This window comes from Lynx rufus, unplaced genomic scaffold, assembly GCF_022079265.1.
Source record: "Lynx rufus isolate CCGP_SWC_20201006 ecotype Redwood Valley unplaced genomic scaffold, mLynRuf1.p SCAF_29, whole genome shotgun sequence".
Lineage (NCBI taxonomy): Eukaryota > Metazoa > Chordata > Mammalia > Carnivora > Felidae > Lynx > Lynx rufus.
Window position 1 is genome coordinate 6,949,795 of NW_025814844.1, and position 23,898 is coordinate 6,973,692.

Genomic DNA, 23,898 nt, shown 5'->3' on the forward strand with positions numbered 1-23,898 from the left:
TTATTTATTTTTGGGACAGAGAGAGACAGAGCATGAACGGGGGAGGGGCAGAGAGAGAGGGAGACACAGAATCGGAAACAGGCTCCAGGCTCTGAGCCATCAGCACAGAGCCGGACGCGGGGCTCGAACTCACGGACCGCGAGATCGTGACCTGGCTGAAGTTGGACGCTTAACCGACTGCGCCACCCAGGCGCCCAAGGCTTCTCTTTTTCAAATTATCAGTAAATAATAATCATGGACAAATAAAATGGATTATATAAAGTGCTTATGGAAGGTGGGATATGCAGAAGTAGGGTCAAGGCAGAGAGAAGCTAAGTTGTTTAACAGAATGGACTATCTCCAGAAACACTGCCTTGATTGGCTGGCACATCGGAAGAAAAAGTGTTCATGAGAACTGGAGTTGACCAGCTGTAACTCTGGAAAGAAAGAGTCGCGGACGTTGGAGATCATGGTCCCTGAATCCACCCAGGTCAGTAGAAGCTGTGCCAGGCTGACATGAGATGTCCTTCTTGCCTGGTTGGAATGTTCTACTGCCTAACTGGTGTCTGGCCCAGTGACTCCCAATTCATTCGTTCATTCATTCCTTCCCTCACTCACTTATTCTTGTATTCTCACTGGGCATCTGCTTGGTGCCAGCTCTCCAGGCAGTGGGTGTGTGCCTGTTGAATCAACAAATGAACTCTGTGGCCCTTCTTCTGATGCCAGGACACGAGGTAACCTTCTGCCAAGGCATCTTCCTCTTTAGCTGGCCTGCGACACAGTTCTGTCTGATGGACAGTGGTAGCTCTCATGGTAAATAACTATCCGGTAACTGGTTTTCTGTATCAGTTCTTGTGGTCTATGCCAGTGTGACTGGCATCCTGAAATATGACACTGAGCATCCAGAGTCTCTGTGAACAAAAGATGTGCTAACTTCAGGTTGTTAAAATCCATGCATTTTACTCTTCTTGAGTATAGGTGCCTTGACCCCCAGTTTATCATTTATTTTGTCTGGGATTGTGCTAATTTGACAGGCTTGGCTACCCCACTGGAGCTCGGATCTCAGCCTTGATCTTGCTGCCACGTAGAGTCTCTTTCTCTCACCATCAGTGTTAGCTCCTGGGCTAGTGGGTCTTCAAACAGGTGCCCAGAGGCCTGCTGGGGAACAGGGAGACTCTGGACTCTCAGTGTCCTATTTCAGGACATCGAAGAAGACAGTTTTAATGAAGAGATATTTTCAGATATGACTGTATCATAGGAAATTTACTTTTTTGGGGGAGGGGGAGCATCATAACTTAGAAGGAAGGTTCTCGATTATGAGGGGTGAGCTTCAGTACGTGAGAAAGAGCACAAGCCCTGAGCCTCTTCTTGAGGGCAAGAATCACACGGTATTATGCAGCTCGAAAAGAAGGAAAAACAGCCAGGACCCTTGTGGGCTCACTGCAGGCACTCAACTACATGTGAGTTCTGTTTTCAACCCCTGCTTCTCCCCAGGGCCCTCTTTCCTCTATTTGTGAAATGAGACGAGTAATACCTAAATTAGAGGATAGAAAATTAGTTATACCACAAAGCCTATACTTAATAGGCACTTAATATTTATTGAATGAAAGGACAAATGAAAATGCTGAGTTTCTAACTGTATTATATGAAGCAAAACTACTGATATGTATTTATCACTTTTTATTAAATGAGAAGGAACACACTTAAAAGTCAACAGTTTTGACACTACAATATATTTGATATTAGAAAAGATGTTTTAGTTGTATGCAACTTAGATTGTTGACTAAAATAAAAGCTACAATTGCAACACGGCCCTTATTGTTGTCTGAGTCATTTGTTTCTACCCCTAACTGTTCCCTTCGTTTCCAGTTTTCTCTGCAGGCTAATTCCATACTAACTAATCTTAAAGCACTGCTTTCACCCCCACGTGGCTCAGAAACATCCTTCCTTTCCTTTCTCTGCCCTTCATTTCATTAAATAATACTCCTCATTCACAGCCTTTTAACCAATGTCCTCACCTTACTTGTCATTCTTTCTCACGCTTGTAACTCAGGGCTTTTTTATCTCGGGCGTACGGATTTTTTTCAGGCTGGATTTAATGGTTTGTGAACACCTGCATGTCTATGTAAAATTGTGTGTATGTGGGAGTTCTTCCTGAGAGAAGACCCATTTCAAGCAGCGACCACGAAGACCCAAGATGCCATGGAGGTGAAGACCCTTTCTATCCACGGTCAGGTCTCCCTCGTGCCCTCTGCCAGGGCTCCATGCTCCTCCCTGACCTTGGTAGCCTACCTGCTCATCCTGTCCTCTTCCTCTGACAAAGGAAACTTCTTCAAGTATGACTGAAGACCTGCCTCCCCCACTCACCCCACTGATGCCCTTTCTCCTTTCTCTGGCTCCCAGAAATCCCAGCCAAGTGCTAGTGCACCACCACATGACTAGGAGGTGCTCCCCAGATTTCACGATGCCTGTCGGCTCCCCTGAAGAATTACAGGTAGGTTCTTCTGGCAGGATCCTCTGATATTTGGGTACACCTCCAGCCCACAGAAGAGCCGGGTAGTGAGGAAGAGGGACAGGCCATATCCATCACAGACTGACAGCATTTCCTTCCCCAACTACCTGACACCATCTTTCCTGAGTTTCTAAAGCAAGAGTCTTGAAGTCAGTTTTAAAAATAAAACCAGGGGTCCCTGGGTGGCTCAACTGGTTAAGCGTCTGACTTCGGCTCAGGTCATGATCTCATGGTTTGTGAGTTCGAGCCCCGTGTCAGGCTCTGTGCTGACAGCCCAGAGCCTGAAGCCTGCTTCAGATTCCGTGTCTGCGTCTCTGTCTGCCTCTCCCTTGATTGCGTGCACTCTCTTTCTCTCTCAAAAATGAATAAACATGAAAAAAAATTTTAAAAATAAAACCAAACAATAATAAAAAGATACTTCTCCAGGCCTCCCTCATTTGCATACCACATAGCTGGCAGGTGTTCTCCTGAATCATTTTGCAGGAGCAATTCTCAATGTGTAAAGCTTCCTCCAGCTCATGGCCCACACTGTGGTCTCCATGGGGTATCCTTTGATAGTGAAATATGATCAGTTCTGGGTAATCCTACCCACCCGTGTGCTCATCTGCCCCTCACTGACAACCCTGCTTTTGAAATCCCAACTCTGTCTTGGCCTTGAGTACAGACATACAGTAACAGACATGACTTACTCTTCTGATTCCTGGTATGCCAAACCATAGATCCTGAATGTTACAATTATATTAATGGATTGTCAGGCAGATCTGATGAAGTCAATACTGGGTCATTAATATATTAGTCGCAGATGGAAAACAATTAAACGGAGTGGGGACAGGAAGAACATACTGAAAAAAGCCACAGCTCTGGCTTTTTTGTGGTCCCTTCACTTTGCAGAAACAATACCGTTATCATCAAAGGTCAAAGTCAGTTACTGGTACAAAAATCAATAAAGTGGAAGCAGGGGAAGAAGAGATCGAAGAGATAAATTCATGACATGTCTTCTAGATTGAAGGGACTTGGTGAAAATCTACATATTTTAAACTCATGGGAACAAAATTGGTTGTCGCTAAATTGGAACATTCATGTAGTTTCATGGGTTCCTGCTATGAACAGGTTTTAAAGAATTATATCAGCACACAATAGGAAAAAAAGAACAAGGAGAGTTTTTAAAATTGCATCTGCTTGTTAGACTTTATCATCCATTTTGCTGGATTCTTAGAATCAGACGCTTGTGGGCCTTTCTTTCTTTCTTTCTTTCTTTCTTTCTTTCTTTTCTTTCTTTCTTTTTTTATGAAGGTGATCCATAGGCATATTCTAACTGTCCTTGCCAATTACTGCAGAGGATCAGAAATCTTTATTACTGGCAATCCGAGGCTATCAGTTACATTATGTTTGTATAATATACTAGAAGAAAGCCTCTAACTTTCTAACCTAAACATCATGGTCTGAATACATTACTCTTAATATGATGCGTACTGTCTTGATTGAATGTTAGACTAAAAACATTTGCTCATTTCTGCCCCTCGCCCTGAGCCAACAGCAGTGATGTAAGTATTGCCAGTTTTCAAAGTGCAATCTGTAGATCACCCCGCACTGGCAAAGGTGCCATGCTCTGGTAAACAGGGCATCATATAGCATCCTTCTCCATTAAGGGCACTTGGGTGGTCTACTGCAAAGCGATTACATTTGCCATTTCTTAGCCGCCAGCAAATATATTTACTCATTAACACTTGATGGGTTGAATGCTCCTGAAGAGGGCTACTGAGCAATTAAGTATGATGCCAACTAATTCTGAAGGTACCAGAAAGTGGCTTCTCTAATGGTAGTTTTCTGCAAGAATGATCTCCCTCAGAGAGAGAGAGGGGCAGAGAGGAAGAGCAAAGGAATGCCAGGTGAGGGGCCACATGTAGGACTTTGGGGGTTTCAATCTCTACTTTGGCTAGCTGTTGAGTAACATTAATGTAGAGGTCCTTGACTTTGAAAATTCAAATAAGATTTAACTTTACATTCACGTTATTTATAGAAACGTGGGCTGAGAATCAAGAACTCAGTAGTATTTTGTATATTTTATGACCAAATTTTTGCATATATTTATAAACACTGTTAGTTCCAAATTATCAGCATGTTTACTAGATCAGATCTGTTACGATCCTTACTTTGGAATATTCTGGAATCCATTAGTAGGGATTTAAGGAACTAACAAAGGGTTCCTCTAAAAGCATCAATGGACTCAGCTTAAAAGCAGCAGGGTATAGGAGAAGGCAACCAGGACTAGACTCAGAGCCCCTGGACACACGTTCTTGTTCTGTCCCATCAGGTGGGAGTTTGTGCTAGGTATTGCAACTCCTTAGCAATTCCTATGTAAAGGTCTGTCTCCTGCCAGTTCAAGCTGGCCACTCCCCATGTGACCTTTCTTCTGACTAGCCAAGTGACCTTGGAAGGAGCCATTACTGACTTCATTTCAGGGAAGGAAACATATTGAAGGTTAAGTAGGTCACCTAGACCCAGGCATAGAATCGAAAATGGTGACATGAGACTGCGGGCTCTATGTATGGTGCCACCCAGGTACTGGCCAAGGCTGTCGGGATTAGGACAAGGTCCCACAGTGGCTCCATTTCAGCCATACTTGGAGCTTTTCTAAACCAGATCCCTGCCGTCCAAAACAGCCAGTAGGGAATAGCCAAATGAAGCCATTTAAATCCATATTAAAATCTAAAATTCGGTTCTTCATTCATAGTAGATACTTTTTGAGTATGTATTAGTGGCTACCATATTGACCAGTGCAGATACAGATATCCAGCAGTAGATAATTTTAGAGTGTCTATTAGCTGCTACCATATAGACCAGCACAAATACAGAAGGTTTCCACCATTACAGAAAGTTATACTGGATAGTGTTGCCCTAAGTGTTGGAATTCTGCTCACTGGCTACAACCTATGACTCATTAACTGAACCTGACCTCAGTCTTTAGCTACTTCTCTCTCCTCATGGTCCATCAGACACCTCCAACTCTCCTGCCTCCAAACCTAGACTTTCCACAATGTTCTTGCCATCCTTTATTCTCTTGATCCTTGATATTCTGTTGGGCACCACCTGCCAATCCCTGACCATTGGCAAGTCATATCCTTGTGATTTCCCGGCTCCTGTTTCTGGGATATGATGCAATACTGGAAACAATGATAAAATAACAAAATGAAGAGAATGCATGCTCTCAACCCTAACTGGGTCTTTCCTGATTCTTGGCATTTCTTCAGTTCATTCAACAGATGCAATAACTCATCCCTTACGATGCCTCGTTCCCAACAACCTCAGCCCTCTCACAATCCTCATTCTCCATAGTCAATGTCCTGGAAAGACATCACAAAAGCTCTTGCCATGAGCTTCTCCAACATTTTCCTCTAGGTTTCTTCTTGTTTCCTTTAGCCAAAGTGATCCACCCAGTGCTTTTCACCTGGGAATACTGATTTCCTACTTTCAGATCTTTGCTCATGATGTCTCAGCCATTTAGAAGTTTTCCTCCCAAACTCACCTTTACCACAAAGCAGTTTATGGATCATCCCATCTGAAAGTAACTTCTTTCTTCTCCAAGTTTCCCTAACATTTTCTCTGCACCTCTCGCATAAATTTCTAACTGGTGTTGCTTGTCATAATGTACAGGTCACCCCGTACCTTCCCCATCAAACCACAACTGATGTGAGAGACAGTAATTGATGAATTCAGCTTGCACTCCCGGCAGCAATTGGCACAGGTCTTTGTATAGACTGTACTCAGCACAGATTTATTTAGTGATTATCTATATGCCTAGTTATGAAGATGTCAGATTCACTCTGAAGGCAGACAGATTCATCCAATAATGAATTGATGAATACACTTCTAAAGATCACAACATCAGGTTCTAACTAAATGATCACATTCTGATGGGAAAACAAGGGTGTATGTGTTGATGACTAGAACTGCAATAAATGGGGCTAGAGCAGTGGGGAATATCATTCTGGAGGATGACATAGGGACGAAATGACAGAGAGTAGACAAACAACCAAAGAAAGGCATCGAGGCTCTAGCAGACTTACCTTGGGTAGCGATATAATGATTGGGTCGATGATAACCCTAAAAATAAATGAGAAAGAATATTTGACAACCTTAAAACGGTAAGCAGCACAGAAGTCACCCACTAAGTTTGCCAAAATGAATGCACATACAAATACCAACAACCGCACCGGTTGAAAGTGAAATGGCCAGACCCAGTACCGCTTAGTGACTCGTAAAAAGCAAAGGGGGATCAAAGCTAACAGTTCTGTGGCTCACACATGGGGTGGGAGTAACGAAATCATACGCCAGCTATGAGACGATGGGTGAGCAATCAACACTAACAACTTATGGATTCTCTGAAATAACACGACCACGACTCTTATTAGATTGCAAACAGGCTGGGAATGTGCAATAGGATTTCATGTGTGTTCGGGATGCTATTGGCAACGTGCCAAGGCTTTAACACACATCCTGTTCTACCGGTATAGGCAGCTACATCAATAGTCATACTGAACATCATTCTTAAACACTGCTAATGCCATGACACGTTGCCGTGGCAAGGGCCAGAAATGCAATGAGGCAGAAATTCTGCAAGGCCCCTTCCTTTTATCGTGACCCTGTGAGGAGGGGAAAAGATGAAAACTGAGACCAAATACAGAAGGGAACAAAGAACGTCACAGGATCAATATCTGGGGAAGATAAAACCAATTTAGAGAAAATTACACACAGGTAACGTAATATCGCCACGGACCTTAATATTTTCCATTTCTGTTCCCCGAGATTACCTAATATAGTGTGCCTGAAGCCAGATGGGAAACAGGAGAAACTTGGAGAGGAAATACAGATTTCTCAGACCATTTCAATGTGTATCTGGTAGATTTTTTTTTTTTTTTTTGCTTTTAAAACAAGTCATTGATAATGAATAGCAAAAGCAAACACATTCTTTTATACAACTGACCTGCTGTGGGTATAGACTCTTGACAGATATTAAATAGGATTATGAAGATAATCACTCATGTCTTGCCAGCTGATAAGTTTCACAAAGCAAGACCCTGTCTGATGTGCGGCTCCATATGTCAGTTCTAGCAAGGCGCTAGGAGATAGGAGGAGCTCATCTATGAAACGGAAATAATCCACACAGTCCACAAATGATCTATGTTGCTAAACACAGTGGTCATTTCTCAGTCCATTGTTTTTGTTTGTGGTCTGAATCACACACAGTTAACACTCTAATACGTACAACAGCAACTGACATATAATACAACACGTGGCTCAATAAAATCTTATTGACTAAGTGAATAAAAGGGCCCTGAATATTGACTCTTTTCTCTATTAAAATTAAAACTAATTAATCTGGTATTTTCATTACTTTTATGTCTTCCCTCCTCTGTAGCTCTACCTGCCCATTCTTTAAAGCTAAGTTAAAATCACTTCTGCCACAAAACCTAATCTGATTACATTTACTCCTTCAGGCAGTGATTCATCAAACACTTATTAAGTGCTTACAGATTTCAGGCCTGTGCCAGGTGCAGGGGGTACAAGATGCACAGGATACAGCCCCTGTGCTCAAGAGCCCCCAGGGGCTCTAGGAGCTGGGACTGGAGCATGAACAGGATTCCCTTGGAATCTCCCAAGGGAAGGAGTGTTATAGAGAAGACATTTCTTACGTCAGCTTCTAAACTCTGAAGTCTTGGGGAGAAGGCAACAGGTCGTGGCCACCTCTGAATTCTCCCACAAGGGACTCACTAAACATCTACCGGATAAAGGAATAAGTGCAATGTATTTTAGGAAGGAACTTGGCTTTAACAGAAAAAGATATCTAACTTGGGCCGTGTGTGTTCTGGACCATCATCCAACATGGCAGCGTAGGGGGCTTCATTCGAGGAATGGGATACGAATTACTCTTCAGACAGTCCTCCTGTAGGCCCTACCCTCAGATCCATCACCAAAGTTTCACAACCTTTCCAAGCAGTACTATAAATAACATCCTTATGTTTATTTTTTAGGTAACTCTTAGAGATTGTGATGCTAGTACTTTTAGTAGCATCTGAATTATACTCAAGTAAGAAGACGAAAGAACTCACGTGTATGGGTAAAGCCTGTCCGTGGAAGTACTAATGGACTAGAAGGCAGTGTGATGGCCAAGGCAAGCACGGCGTGCCCTGGGAACTGCAAGGGAGCAAAGGTCTGTTTCACGTGAACCTGAGCCTTGAAAGTAACAGTGACTTTCCCTTCATTTTCAGGCTACTTTTGAGTTCATTCATTCTTTCAACTGAAAACATGCTGTCTCCTCAGGAATTTATTCTAATGTAAGACATTAAGTTAACATGATGCAGGATGAACAAAGAAGCAGTCTTCAATAATTAAACAGCCTACATATTTAATGACATGTCTTGTGTGCATTCGATGTCCTGGTTAAACAGCTGCAGACTACTTTGAAGGCAACTTAAAAGTGAAGTAATGACGAGAGATCGCAAATCATCGAATTAGGAATTAAGAGAGTTTTATCTTATTAATATGTAAACAGATTTCTTTTAAAGTGTCAAATAATCTAAGTTGTTGACAAAAACATGGAAACGCTATCCTTGGTCCACAGCAGCACGGAAGACACGGAATGTCACAGAGGAGTTCAGCAGCCAGTAGGCCGACTTGAGAACAGGAGTGGCCATGTCTCCACCGTAAAGTTCTGCAGGCTGTGAAGTAACGTTAACGTGTTTGCTTCTGGATTTGGAGCAGTGAGTGCCCACCAGTACCATAGCAGACACACGATGTGGAATGTGGCAGAACAGTTGGGTTTACTGACGGTTTCAAAATACATACATCGATATAATTTCCATTGATGTAGTCGGAGTTGGTATCTCCTTCTATGGTCTGTAGTCTCACCCGCGAATGATCATCTGCAAAGGGAAAATAAAACGATGATTTTTTTAAACTTTTTAATGAAAAAAAAAACCTCCCTGCATGAGCAGGGGAGGGGCAGACAGAGAGGGAGACACAGGATCCTTAGCCGGCAGGCTTGAACGCACGAACTGTGAGATCATGACCTGAGCCAAAGTTGGATGCTTAACCGACTGAGCCACCCAGGTGCCCCAAGCAAACAATGAATTAAAAGCAATCTGTTGGGCTGCTTAGAGCCCCAGAATGCAAGCACATTACATAGAGATCATTCACATCCATGCTGCTTTACCGATAAACAAAGAATTAAACACTACACACCTATTACACTTCCTATTTTGCTCTTGAAGCTGGGAAGGATTTAGAATTATTTGCATTTTGCAGCAAATATCGTGAAGTTATTCTTTGACCATTTACAGACGCGCTGCGTGGGTAGAGGTTTGAAACTTCTACATGGAGTCCTATGAATCACAACAGAATTATTTCTTGGACTGAATGTAGAGCAAGTTCACTAAATCACAAACTAACCCTGAGATTTTGAAGGCTTCCTATGGCACCCGCCTTGACAAATGATGGCTATAAACCACGGCCCCGCCCTCTGGAGGTGCGAACATGGACCTAACCTCAGTTGTCGTCCCTGAATTCCCTACACCGCTCTCTGCACCATGTGTGTGAGGTCCAGAGTCAGGCATGTGGGTCAGAATCTCCACACTTGTGATTTGGGACAAGTTACTAGCTCTCCCTGTGGTTTAGTTTTCTCATCTGTAGAATGGGGATTAACAGTGCCTGCCTCACGGGATCATTGTGACCATTAAAACAGAAAAGAAGATTAGAAAACCACCTGGTATATAGTAAGTGATGGATAAATGTCAGTTGTTGCCTTTGTCATGTGCTGTGGAACAGACATGCAGACGGTTCTCACGTTCTGTACCGCTGATGCCCACACAGATGGTAACAACCCAGAAATGGACCCACATGCAGGCCAAGTTTCCCTCATGGTGACCTGCACTAAGATCCAATTTCTCAGAGCACACTTTGCTTAAACCAGAGGTCCCCTATCCATATTTTTGCAGGTGGCAATGGGGGAGGCGAGTCATTGGGGTGCTGGGTATGTGTGGATTGTCCCGGCTTTTGCATTAGGAGAGCCAGTGCTCACACACAGCTACAGCAGGGCTGTAAGTAATTCAGGCAGTAAAGCCATTTGAGCCTCCCGAATGAAAGATGCTCCAATAGACCTGAATCATGGCTGTTCTACACACATCAGGCTTTAAGTCAGCTCCTCTGAAGGGAGATTAGGTCTGCCTCCCTGTACTGCTTGACTTTCCCTGGGCAGTTTTTTTAAAAAGGCAGGCATCACATTAGAGCCTCCCAATCTTCAGAAGCAGCACTGTCTTAGGATCTATTGTATCTCCTTGTCAGAATCGCCCCTCTTTCACACTTTATTTCTCTTAGAATCTCAGGATGAATGCCGCCCATTCCCTGTGATTTATCACCCCTGGGCCTCTCAAATTGTTCTGGAATGTTCTACATGGGGACTTCAATCTCTGATAAGACTGCACTCTCATCTCCCATAAACAGAGCCTTTGAAATAAAGAGTTTCCCCATCATCTCCTACTGTTCGCTTGGTTACCTCCCTCCCTCCCTCCCTCACTCTTATTTTATATTTTATTTTATTTTATTTTATTTATTTTATTTATTTTATTTATTTTATTTTATTTTATTTTATTTATTTTATTTTATTTTTAACTTGGCAGCTATTTCTCTAGATTTAATCGCTTTACTCTCCTCCTGATGGGGAAACCCACCAGACATATGTACAGCGTATTTCCTAGGCAGACTGAGATTGTTTTTATTTCTCTTTATGTGCATGGTAGTATCCTTTCTTCATTCAAAAGTTGATTCTACTAGGTTATGACCTTTTGGGGTCAGAGACCTCATGGTATTCATTCCGAATAACCCTATGAGCACCTTTCCCCAAGGCCACAGTGCCGAGCCCCGGGGCCTCTCTTCACAGCACTGTCTGCAATGCACAACCACATGCAGTGGCCCTAACACACAGCAGGTGAGCATAACGCATGGAACTCTTCACCTCACTAATGAATACCGTGTCTTGATGGTCACTGCCTCAGTGGAAGAAGGGGCAAGTTGTGGTCAGGCGAGGTTCACGGGGGCTGTCTGGAGTACTAGAATGGTCCTGAATGTTTGCTTTACAACCACCTATTAAACTGTATTTGGATGCTGTATGCCCTGTTCTGTACCTATATTTCACTATTTAAAACTAAAAGAGTCCAGGGGCACCTGGGTAGCTCAGTCGGTTACGTGTCCGACTTCGGCTCAGGTCATGGTCTCACAATTTGTGAGTTTGAGCCCCGCATCGGGCTCTGTGCTGGAGCCTGCTTCGGATTCTGTGTCTCCCTCTCTCTCTGCCCCTCCCCTGCTTGCATTCTGTCTGTCTCTCTCTCTCAAAAATAAATAAAAATTAAAAATAAAATAAAATAAAATAAAATAGTCCACCTTGAGGGTATTATGCTATGTGAAATACGCCCAACACAAAAGGGTAAATACTACATGATTCCACTTATATTAGATATTTAACATAGTCAAATTCATAGAGAAAGAAATAACGGTGATTGCCAGGGGGCGCAGGGAGGTGGGGAGTACGGAGTTAGTGTTGAGTAGGTATAGACTTGCAGTTTGGGAAGATGAAAAAGTTCTGGCAATGGGTGGTGACGGTTGCATAACAATGTGAATGAACTCAATGCCACTGAACTGGACACTTACAAATCGTTAATATGGTAAATTTCATGTCATGTGTATTTTACCATATTTTTTAAAAAAGGGGGAGTCCACCTTCTCCACCCCTCCCTTGTAGAATATGTCTCCAAGTTCCACTCTAAGCCCGGATGTCCTGAGAAACAGCACCTCCCAAGGTGGGACTTATAGTCTTGAGCCCTTGGGAGTTTCCCTGCTTCTTCCTTTTCCCTGATGAAATAAAGGCGGTGGTGGCCGTGCCTCGAGAGCTTGCCGCTAGAGGACAACTGTCAGACATTATTAATGTGTACTCAGGAGATGGTTTAAGAATTACTGAAATGAGGTTTAGGAGGTATTTTTTCTTTCAGTGATAAAATGTGCAAGTATGGATAAGTCAGTGTATCTTAAGGCAGGGAGAGAGATGTTTTAGCAGAGGGAATGGGCTTAATATCTCAGACGAAGGAGTTGGCTGTGGAGAAGAACAAAAGAACATGAATTCTGCCCAGCCAGATTAGGCTGGGCATGGCATGATTACCCTCTTGGCTATACTGGGTCAGCCCTTATCAAAGTAATCCTTTGCCTTCTGGCATGCCAATGAGAAAATCACCTTCCCTCAACAGCAGCAATAAAATGAGAAGAAAGGTCTCACTATCACTCATACTGAGTCAGTGAAAGTGAAGGCAAAAGAAGAAAGTTGATACGTCCCTCCAGTCAGGAGAGCCTTCCCTAAACTCCTGCTGGATATCTGAAAATGCCTCCGTGAAAGAGACGGTGATTCTCAGGTATCCTCTTTTAGATCAAGCTCTCAGTTGGCTAGGAAAGCAATAAATATAGACTGTTGAGAGGCAAACAAGTCAGTACATGGAGGTTCACTCCCATCTTTTCTTGAAATCTCATTCACCTTAAATCACAAGCCAATTAAGAAGGCTATCATATAGAAAACATTCTTTTAGGAAAACTCAATTCCTTCTCCTAGGGCACTCCTGAGGTGAAATAGTATCAAATGACAATGAGGAAATGCCTACAGGACATTTCCAGCATGTGACAAATATGGGAGGCTCTTAGACAAGGGATCCACAGAGATAACCACTGCCCACTGGTTGAGCTCCTATCCCTACTTTGTTTTGGAGGCTGACCAGCTGGGAGAGGGCCTTTCTCAGTACCAGAAACTACCATTTGGGTTGAAAGGAAGACGTTTGGAGAGTTCACCTGTTTGGGTATAAAAGTTCGAAAAATCCAATGGGATTTGTGGCTGACAAAAGGTCAACTATTCATGAAGGCCAAGGAGTCAAGACTATAAGGACTTGGTATTTCAGGAGACAGAGTCTAGTAAGGTAGAAAAGACCTGAGCTTTAGAGTTATAAATTACCATCCTTGTTTCTCTCCTGGTATGGGTGTTTTTTCCTTGGTTATTCCGAAGCCATTTCATGTTGACATTGTGTAGTGTTTAGCTTAGGTGGCCCAGAGACCTTGATATGAATACTGGATGTACTACTCCCCTGAAGCATGAACTTAGATAAATTCTGAACCTCACTGCACTTCATCTGTAAGAAGAGGTTGACGATGGGCTACCTTCACAGGATTGTTAGGAAGACCAAGTGAGAAGTACGTGTCCAAGTGCACGGACCATAGGACAGTTCCCATCAAAAAGGAATTATCCCTCTCATGTGAATAAAAGTGACATCGTTATTGCTTAGCAATTCGAACCACAAAGAGCCCAGGATGCTTGTTTGGAGGTCAGCAGAGCAGGGGAAAACTGCGCACTGAAAGCAGCCAATCTTCGGGAAAGATGAGCTTGAACTAGTTTTAAAGAGGAAATAGGAAAAAAGGTTTGGAAACAGGACAGATATGCCTAAACAGCTCCTACAACTTAGTCCCCTGGCATCTAGTCAGCAACTTATCTTTTTATTTAAAAAATATTTTCCTAAATCAAGGTATGATTGACTTATACTAGTTTCAGGTGTACAACAGAATCATTTGATATTTGTATATGTTGTAAGACAACCACCACAATAAGTCCAGTTAACATCTGGCACCATACAAAGTTAAACATTTTTTTTTTTTTTTATCGTGATAAAGACTTTAGGATTCACTCTTTTGGCAACTATCATGTATATACGACAATACTGCTGACTGTAATCATCGTGCTTACATTATTACATCCCCAGGACTTGCTTACTTAATAGTTGGAAGTTTGTATCACTTGACCTTCTTCCTCCATTTCACCTACCTCCAACCCCCCTCCTTCTAGCAACCCCAATATTGTACTAGCTTCAGGTGTACAATATAGTGATTTGATATTTATATACATTACAACATTCTCGCCATAGTAACTCAAGCTACCATCTCTCATCATAATATTATTGCTTATAGTCCTTAGGCTGTACCTTTTATTCCCAAGTCTTAATTTATTTTATAACTTGAAGACTATATGCCTCATTAATCTCCTTCACCTATTTTGTCTTTCCCCCCTCCTCCTCCCCTCTGGTAATTCAGAGTTTGCTCTCTGTATGGGTCAATTTTTGCTTTGTTTTGCTTTGTTTGCTTGTTTTTTAGATTCCAGATATAAGTGAAATCATCATCTGTCTTTCTCTGTATAACTCATTTCACTTGGAATAATATCCTTTAATTCCACCCATGTTTTCACAAATGGCAAGATTTCATTCTTTTTTATGGCTGAATAGTATTCCATTATCTATCTATCTATCCTCTATCTAATCTATTTCACATCATCATATCTATTCATCCATGATGGAAACTTAGGTTGTTTTCATATCTTAACCATTGTAAATAATGCTGCAAGGACATAGGAGGGCATATGTTTTCAAATTAGCATTTTTTAAAAAATGTTTATTTATTTTTGAGAGCGAGAGATAAAGAGCATGAGCAGGGGAGGGGCAGAGAGAGGGAGACACAGAATCCGAAGCAGGCTCCAGGCTCTGAGCTGTCAGCACAGAGCCCAATGCGGGGCTCGAACCCATGAACTGTGAGATCACGACTTGAGCAGAAGTCAGATGCTCAACTGACTGAGCCACCCAGGCGCCCCTAATTTTTTTGTAATGTTTATTTATTATTGAGAGACAGAAAGAGACAGAGCGTGAGCAGGGGAGGGGCAGAGAGAGAGGGAGGCACAGAATCTGAAGCAGGTTCCGGGCTCTGAGCTGTCAGCACAGAGCCTGATGCGGGGCTCGAACTCATGGACTGAGATCATGACCTGAGCCAAAGTTGTACACTTAACCGACTGAGCCACCCACGTGCCCCTAGTGTTTTTTTTTTTTTTCTTTAGATAAATATCCAGTAATGGGATTGCTAGATCATATGGTAGTTCTACTTTTACTTTCTTGAGGAGGCAGGCTCCATAATGTTTCCATAGTGGCTGCTAACTTACATTCCTACCAACAGGACACAAGGGGCCCCCTTTCTCATAGCTTGCCAACACTTGCTATTTCCTGTCTTTTTGATAACAGCCATTCTCACAGGTGTGGGGTGATATCTTATTGTGGTTTTGATTTGCATTTCTCTGATGACTAGTGATGTTGAACATTTTTCATGTGCTTGCTGGCCATCTGTATGTCTTCTTTAGAAGAAATATTTATTCACATCTGCTGCCCATTTTTAAATTGGATTGTTTTATCTGCTGTTGGGTTATGTGAGTTATTTGTATGTTTTGGATATTAACCCCTTATCCGATATATGATTTGCTCATAGTTTCTCTCATTCAATAGGTTGCCTTTTCATCTTGTTGATGGTTTCCTTTGCCGTGCAGAAGATTTTTATTCTGAGAGTAGTCCCATTTGCTTACTTTTATGCTTTTGTTGGCTTGGCTTTTAGAGTCAGATCCAAAAAATCATCACCAAGACCAATGTCAAGGAGCTTAGCACCTACGTTTTCTTCTAGGAGTTTAATGGTTTCAGGTATTACATTCAGGTCTTCAGTTCATTTGGAGTTAACTTTTGTATCTTGTGTAACATAGTGGCCTATTTTCATTCTTTGGCATATGGTTGCCAAGTTAATAAATATAAACACCATTTATTGAAGAGACTCTTCTTTTCCCATTGTATATTCTTGCCTCTTTTGTTGTAAATTAATTGACCATATACATGTGGGCTTATTTCTGGGATCCCTATTCTGTTTCATTGATCTATATGTCTGTTTTTATGCCAATACCATACTGTTTTGATTACTATCACTTTGTAATGTAGTTTGAAATCACGGAGTGTGATGCCTCTAGCTTTTTCTTTCTCAAGACTGCTTTAGCTATTCAAGGTCTTTTGTAGTCTCATACAAATTTTAGAATTGTTTGTTCTATTTTTGTAAAGAAATGCCATTGGAATTTTGATAGGAATTGCACTGAATCTATAGGTTGCTTTGGGTAGTATGGACGTTTTAACAATAATAATTCTTCTAATCCATGAGCATGGACTATCTTTCCATTTATGTGTGTCTTCAATTTCTTTCATCAGTGTATTAGAGTATAGGTGTTTTTCCTCCTTGGTTACATTTATTCCTAGATATTTTAATCTTTTTAATGTAATTATAAATCTGATTGTTCTCTTAATTTCTCTTTCTGAGAGTTTGTTGTTAGTGTATAGAAATGCAAGGGGCAGGTGGGTGGCTCAATTGGTTAGGCATCCGACTTTGGCTCAGGTCACGATCTCACAGCTTATGGGTTTGAGCTCTAGGTTCAGCTCTGTGCTGACAGCTCAGAGCCTGGAGTCTGTTTCAGATTCTGTGTCTCCCTCTGTCTTTGCAACCCCCCTCACTTGTTCATTTTCTCTCTCAAAATAAATAAACATTAAAAAAAAAGAAGTGCTAAAGATTTTTGTATTTTGATTTTGTACCCTGAAAATTGTATTCATTTATTCTAATGTGTTTTTTGGTGGAATCTTTAGGGTTTTCTATACATGAAATCATGTTATCCACAAACAGTGAGAATTTTACTCTTTCCTTTCCAATTCGGATGCCTTTTATTTTTATTTCTTTTTCTTGTTAACTGCTGTGGCTTAAACTGTTAATATTTTGTTGAATAAAAGTGGCAAGAGTGGGTGGGCATCTTTGTCTTTTTCCTGATCTTAGAAGAAAATTTTTCAGTTTTTCACCATGGAGTGGGCTTTTCACCATTATGTTAGCTGTGGGCTTGTCATATCCGGACTTTATTATGTTGTGGTATGTTCCCTCTATACCCACTTTGTTGAGAGTTTTTATCATAAAAGGACACTGAATATTGTCAAATGCTTTTTCTGTATGTTTTGAGATGATTACATTATTTTCATCCTTCATTTTGTTAATGGGGGGTGTCACACTGATTGATTTGTAGATATGGAGCCATCTTTGCATTCTTGGAATAAACCTCACTTGAGTATGATATATTTATCCTTCTACTATATTGCTGACTTTGATTTGTTAATATTTTTTGAGGATTTTTGCATCTAAGTTCATCAGGGATAGTAACTTTTGTTTTCCATCCTTGTTTCTGCGCAGTGTAGCATGGGGGGTAGGATCATAGGCTTTGGAGTCAGAATCCCTGGGTTTGAATCCCAATTCTGGCACTTTCTAGTTGTGTGACTTCGGACAAGTTATTTAACCTCTCTGTGTCTTAGTTCCTTTAATTGTAAAATGGAAATAAAAGTAGTGCCTACCATGTAGAGTTTTTGTGAGAACTGAGTTAATATCAGTAATGCATTGATAAGTGTTTGGCACATAGTAAGAACTAAGTAAAAGCGAGCTGTCACTTGTATCATTATTGCTGATAATTTAATTCAAGACTTGATAATATTTTACCTGCAATATTTCACTTTTGCCTCCAGACTTTCCTTCTCTAGTGAATTCATGCTGTGAGCTGCTTTTCTAAAACACAATTCATTCTGTCTTCACCTAGTTGAAACCATTCAGGGATATCAACAGGGAACTGATCAACAGTGGTCTCTGTTGGGAAAGATCACTGAAAAGATGTGATCAGTGGATGACCCATGAGTTGGACCTGGGCACTTGAAGTTCCTCACCCATCTCCCCCTCGGAATGTGGGTTCTGCTTGTCTTTCCTGCTCCCAGAGGCTACTCCAAGGACATAGCTTTGAGACAGTGATATGGTGCTGAGAACATTTGCTCAGTATATGCGACTAGTAAGGCCTCTTCATAAACCTTTCAGATTTGGCAGAGGGATGCAAGGATCCACTTGCCTTGCTGCCGTCCAAGAGGAGCCTTGGAGGTAAGTTCCCTTTACTTGTTAAAACTCCCAGCTACCATACTAGAGTGTCCTTCCTCTTCTGTGGTCGCTCCCTGCCCTCTGTGTATGGGAGTGGTTTCAGATTAACCCAGGAAGCTCCCAAAGGGTTGTGAAGCAACAGTCTTCTAAAACAATGGAATGTGATACAATCATTAAAAAGTATTACTATAGCTTTAATTTCCTTACCTGGAAAGATCTCTGTGACAGACTGCGGAGTGAAGTAGAGTGGGTTACAAAGCAACGTGTCTTGTAAGAGTCTGTTTATATAAAATAATTGCATATGTGTGCAGAAACGCTTGGTGGGATAAGTGAAGGGTGGGTGGGATTTCTGCAGGGTGGGAAAATTTGGAGTGATATTTATTTTCATCTTGATGATTTTGTGTACCCCTTTGTGTACACAGTTTATACTGTCTTTTTATTAGTTTTTTTATGTCTGTTTATTTTTGAGAGAGAGAGACAGAGAGAGAGAGAGAGCGTGTGTGACCAGGGGAGGAGCAGAGAGAGAGGGAGACACAGAATATGAAGCAGGCTCCAGGCTCTGAGCTGTCAGCACAGAGACTGACGTGGGGCTCGAACCCACAAGGGTGGGATCATGACCTGAGCAGAAGTTGGACGCTTAACTGACTGAGCCACCCAGGCGCCCCTATACTGTCTTTATAATCAGCAATGAAACAATAAACTTATTTTTCTTTAAAAAATAAAGCCAACGAATTCAAGGCAGAGAACAGAAAGAGATGAAGGAAACAAAATAAAAATAGTAGGGTTTGAACTTAGTGGGTGAGGTTCTGAGCAATTTTCCCAACTTTTTGTTACTGGGTAATTTTTCTTCAATGTGTATGAATTGCCTTTCTAATTGGGGAAAAAAAGTACCTATTTAGCCATGGATGACTGGAATATGATCAAAACCCAACTAATGTTTATATTATAATCACAACTCAATGTTAGCCCATCACAAAAGGGAACAAACTGACATTCTGAGAAAGTCTGCATAAAGGCCTTGTTAATTCCTCTCATTCCTTTCAAAAAAGCCTTTACCGTAAGAAATAGGGCAAAAATAATTTTTTTTGGGTAAGAAATAGGCACATAAAGACCTGGTATAAAACATAACAAACCACTGCTCATTACTGAAAAATTATAATCTGCTGGTGCTTTTCCCCATGTACATACGCGTATGTATACATGTGTGTGTTTACGGATGTGTGTACGCATGCATTTATGTATGTGTGCATTCATACATTAGAGGTGGGGTAATTGACATTTAAAGCAGGTCTCCATGCTTTATTCTAAGCCCCTAAAAGCGGTTAATTATGCCCTTTTGTCACATCGCATTATATTTAAAACACTTCTAAGTAGCTTCAAATATTTTAACATTTTCATTTTAAACACAATGGATATGGGTAATAGCCTTGCAGTTGTAACTCGTATGTAATGAGATATCACTATAGCAGCGGAAGTGGAGTGTGTCATTGATAATATTTCACCTCCAACCACTTCTCTCTTTCTGCTAAATCTTGATGACATATTTAAGGTAAATCAGAATCACAATGATTTAAGTAACATTTGTCCTCTGAGAGGAGACTCAAAATTAATTTTAATTACAACTGATGGCTGCAAATAATGGCTTTGCTCCTCCTGTGGTTACACTCTTGCCAAGGACCGCTGCTGCATTGGTTTCAAGGTGCAAGATGCAGGAGGGACCAGTGACGGATGGGAAGGGCTCAGCGCCCTACCCCTGCATGACCTATACGCCAGACTGGTGTCCCTACTTGTGCCCACCACCTGGACGTTCAGGCCACGCCAGCTCTGAGCACCAAACAAATAAGGAACCTTCGAGTTTAGTGGTAGGTGACTCAATGTGCATCTTTGCTCTTGCTGTTGGTTTTATGTGTTACTTAGTCTTGCCCGTGTCCTGTTTTCACCTAGACCCTCTATCAGACACGCTCAGTCTTTAATCTTCAGCATCCTGGTAGGACCCCCCTGACTCTTCTTTTGCCCAATTCTTCTAGATTTTTCTCTCTGCTTTCCTAAACATGGTGTGTCAATTTGTTTCACCCTGATTCTCATCCATCTAAATGTTAATGTCAAAGGCTCTCCATGCCGGCCCATCTTATCCAACTAACCCCTTGTTCCCACCATCCTCCTTCACCTGCCTTTATTCCTAAACTGGATCATGACAGGAGTGGATTCATCAGAAGTGACTGTGGGAGAGGCTCATCTGGCAGAAAGAAGCACATTACTGTGGAACAAAACCCCGGAAGAGTGGTCTTCAGCATGAGCATCAAGATTGGGTTACTTGTTGAAAGAATTGGGTGGAATAGATGGGGTCACACGTTTCACTCTTCTCTCAGATACCCCACTCTGAGCCGGGAAAATGGGGCAAGAGGGCACGGGGAACACAGTGAGGATGAGAACCAAAGCTCAGAAGGGACCCCCTTCATGGAGTTGTTGCCCCTCCTGTCATGTCCTCAACTCATTGCCTCCTCACCCCCTGCCCACTCCATTCAAAGCACTGTTTGCTAATTTCATGAGTAATTCTCATGTTGCTACATCAGTCTTCACTGCACTGGAGTCTTCAACAGGACGCTCCTGATACCCTCATTGTCTCTAAAGGAGACAATGCTCCTTTCGACACGTTAGGCAGCCTTGCCTCAGCCTCACTATTTCCCATTATTGAAGCTCCTCCAGGCTGGGTCCTAGGCTCTCCATGTCCTCCCTGCTTGCTCCACAGATAATCTTATCATGCCAGTGGTTTCAGCCACCATTCTATGCTCCAAGATTCACTAGTTTATATTTGGGCCCAGACCCGTCTCCTTTGGGTTCCAGAGCAGTCCATACAACTGGCTACTGGACATCTCATTTGAATGTTTTGCAGGCATCTCAGTGTATCCCCAGATCCCCAGATTCAATTCATACACTTTCCTTGCTACTGCCAACATCATGCCTATCCCTGAGCTCCCCGCCAAATGTGCTTCTCTTTCAGTGTAACCCACTGGAGTAAATGGCCCATCTTTCCACTTGTCCATCTGTCCGTCCATCCATCCATCCATCCATCTGTCCATCCAACCATCCATCCATCCTCCTGTGAGTCAGAAACAGAAACATCTCTGACTCCTCTGTCTCCCTCACCCCACATCCTGTCCATTCCATTTGATCAATTACTTCTCTGGAGTCCCTCGATTTCTCTTCTTTCTAGTCCACATTATCATTGCTTCTCACCTGGGCTACTGAGAAAATCTCTTAACCAGGGTCCCCTTCAAATTCATTTTTTACTTTGCAGTCAGATTAAATTTCTCAAATGCAAATTTGATGAACAATCCTCACCCCTCTCCTCAAAACACCCTTTGATGAGGTTTCCCTTTGCTTTTATAACAAACATTAAAATCCTGAATCTTCCCTAGAAGGCCCTGCAGGTCTGGCTTCCATCTCCCTCTACCCCTCACTGGCCTGACCCCCACTCTCAACCTGCCCACCTCCGGCCACCTGCCCTTCCTTCAGGGCCTCAGACTCAAGGGGTCCCCTCGTGTGGAAGATCTGTTCATGTGATGCACCCCCTGTCTGCAACATCCCCTTGCTCTAACCCTTCATTCAGTGGTTCTCCATTTCACATCCTCCGGGAAGCATTTCCCCACTGCCTCAACAAGTTAATCCTCACACGACAGAGTCTCATGGTACCTTGTCCCTCTCCTTCGTGGCCCTTAACTTTATTTCATTAATTTGTATAATCGTTTAATTCCTTTGTATAATCACTTAAGTCTCTCCTCCCCTGCCTTCCCTGGAAAATGCCAGTTCTTCACATTTCTACCTTTCCCCTGGCTCCCCCTGCCCCTGCTCCAGTGACACTGGCCTCCTTGCCATTCCCAGCACCGCACCGCACCACACTGAGGTAGGCCTGCCCCTTCAGGGCCTCTGCCTGCACCTGGCTCCCCTCCTTACCTGTCTCAGGCCCTGGCTTCCATCTTATCGTCTCAGAGAGGTCTTTCTTGACCACAAGGTAAAAACTACAACCTCTGCCCTAACGCGTCTCCTTCCCCTGCCCTACTTCCTCTGTTACACACGTCGCTTTCTATTATTCATATTATACAGTTTACTTAGTGACTTTTTCTGTTGCCCCCATAAGAATGTCAGGTGCTGTACAAGCAAGGAATTTTGTTCTGTTCCCTGCTCTGTCTCTGACACCTAGGATAGTGCCTGGCATGTAACAAGCACTCAATAATATCTGTTGAAAGAGTTCCTTTAGCTTGGCACAGAGCCTGGCCCATGGCAGACCAATATGTCTTTGTTGAAAGGACCACAGAAAGGGAGGAGGGAGCCTCAGAAGGGCCTGCAGATTCTGGCTCCTTATCTTCAACTGCCAGTCCCCAGAAAAGAGGACCCCAGGCTCCAAGGGGCCCCCTTAGCCTGGAGATTTGGTGTGTATCTTAAGCTCAGAGTTAATTATAAGTAGGAACCGTGGAGAAAATTGCCACAGGCTGTTTTTGTGGTATGGTGAAAGGGGTATTTGTTTACATTTGAAAAGGACTAGCCCAGCAAATTTACAGTGTAAATAAGGAAAAAGTTTAACTTAAGAGCAAAAGCCAATCAACAGTTTTTAAGCACCATTAAAACCATTTTATATGCAAACAATGTTACAAAACAATGAATGTGATCATTAAGAACACTTCTTATGTTCTCTGAAAAGCACTAACGAGAATTTCTAAGATACGTTGACGTTGACGGAACCCTCAGTTCCTCATCATAGTCAGTGGTCATTCCCAGGGCCTGGGTGCTAGGAAGCAGACTTCTTTATCCGTAAAACCAACTTTTCAACAATTATATCATTCCTTAGGGTGCAGGGTGGGTAGTAATACTCTTCCCCAAGCCTATAGTGAAACTACTGATATGAGTGCCTATGTAAGCAGGATTTGGGTAAGTACTGATTTTATAGGAGACTATAAATTTTTCTTTCAATAATGTTGGGAGGCAGGTTAGGCCATGCTTATCCTTTGTTCTGTTTCCCTTCCCACCCCATATTCCAATGTGCTGGCCAGTGCCCTCCGGCGAGCGGTCCCCTAGACCAGGCAGGATGCGGACAGCCATGTCAGCTACTGCCTTCCTCACACTTGGCCTGTTATTAAATGTCCTCTGACATCCTGTTCCCCTCAGAGCTCATTCAGAGCTAGGTGACAACTAATGAGAATAGACAGACAATGGATACACCCATTAGACCCTGTCCCCACTATCCTTCTTAGACAACAGACATGAAAGCATCAAAAAAGAGCTTCTCAGAAGACCCTCAACAGTGGCAGCTCTGGAATTTGTCTAAAGGGGTCTGCAGGGGTCAGCCTGGGGGCTGGAGGAACAGCTTGAAACTTTGGACGGCAGGTACCCAGCTTTTACTTAGTTGGTATATTTATTTGGGGTGGCCTGGGGAGACCGGGGAGAGGGCCTAAAGCCTCCTGAAGCTGCCTCTTGTCACCCACACTGGCCCTTTGCAGACCATGACGCTAATGGAGAAAACTTCAAAACGGTAG

General features: G+C 42.5%; 1 protein-coding gene across 1 annotated transcript in view; it reads right to left on the reverse strand.

Moving 5' to 3' along the window:
* The window catches only part of PTPRM (protein tyrosine phosphatase receptor type M), a 595,371-nt gene that overhangs the window by 73,814 nt on the left and 497,659 nt on the right, over positions 1 to 23,898 (reverse strand). Inside the window, exons 22-23 of the mRNA XM_047090212.1 lie at positions 9,338 to 9,414; positions 6,559 to 6,595 (exon numbers count right to left, since the gene is read on the reverse strand). Coding sequence (XP_046946168.1) covers positions 6,559 to 6,595; positions 9,338 to 9,414 — 114 coding nt within the window. The remainder of the gene's footprint in view (positions 1 to 6,558; positions 6,596 to 9,337; positions 9,415 to 23,898) is intronic.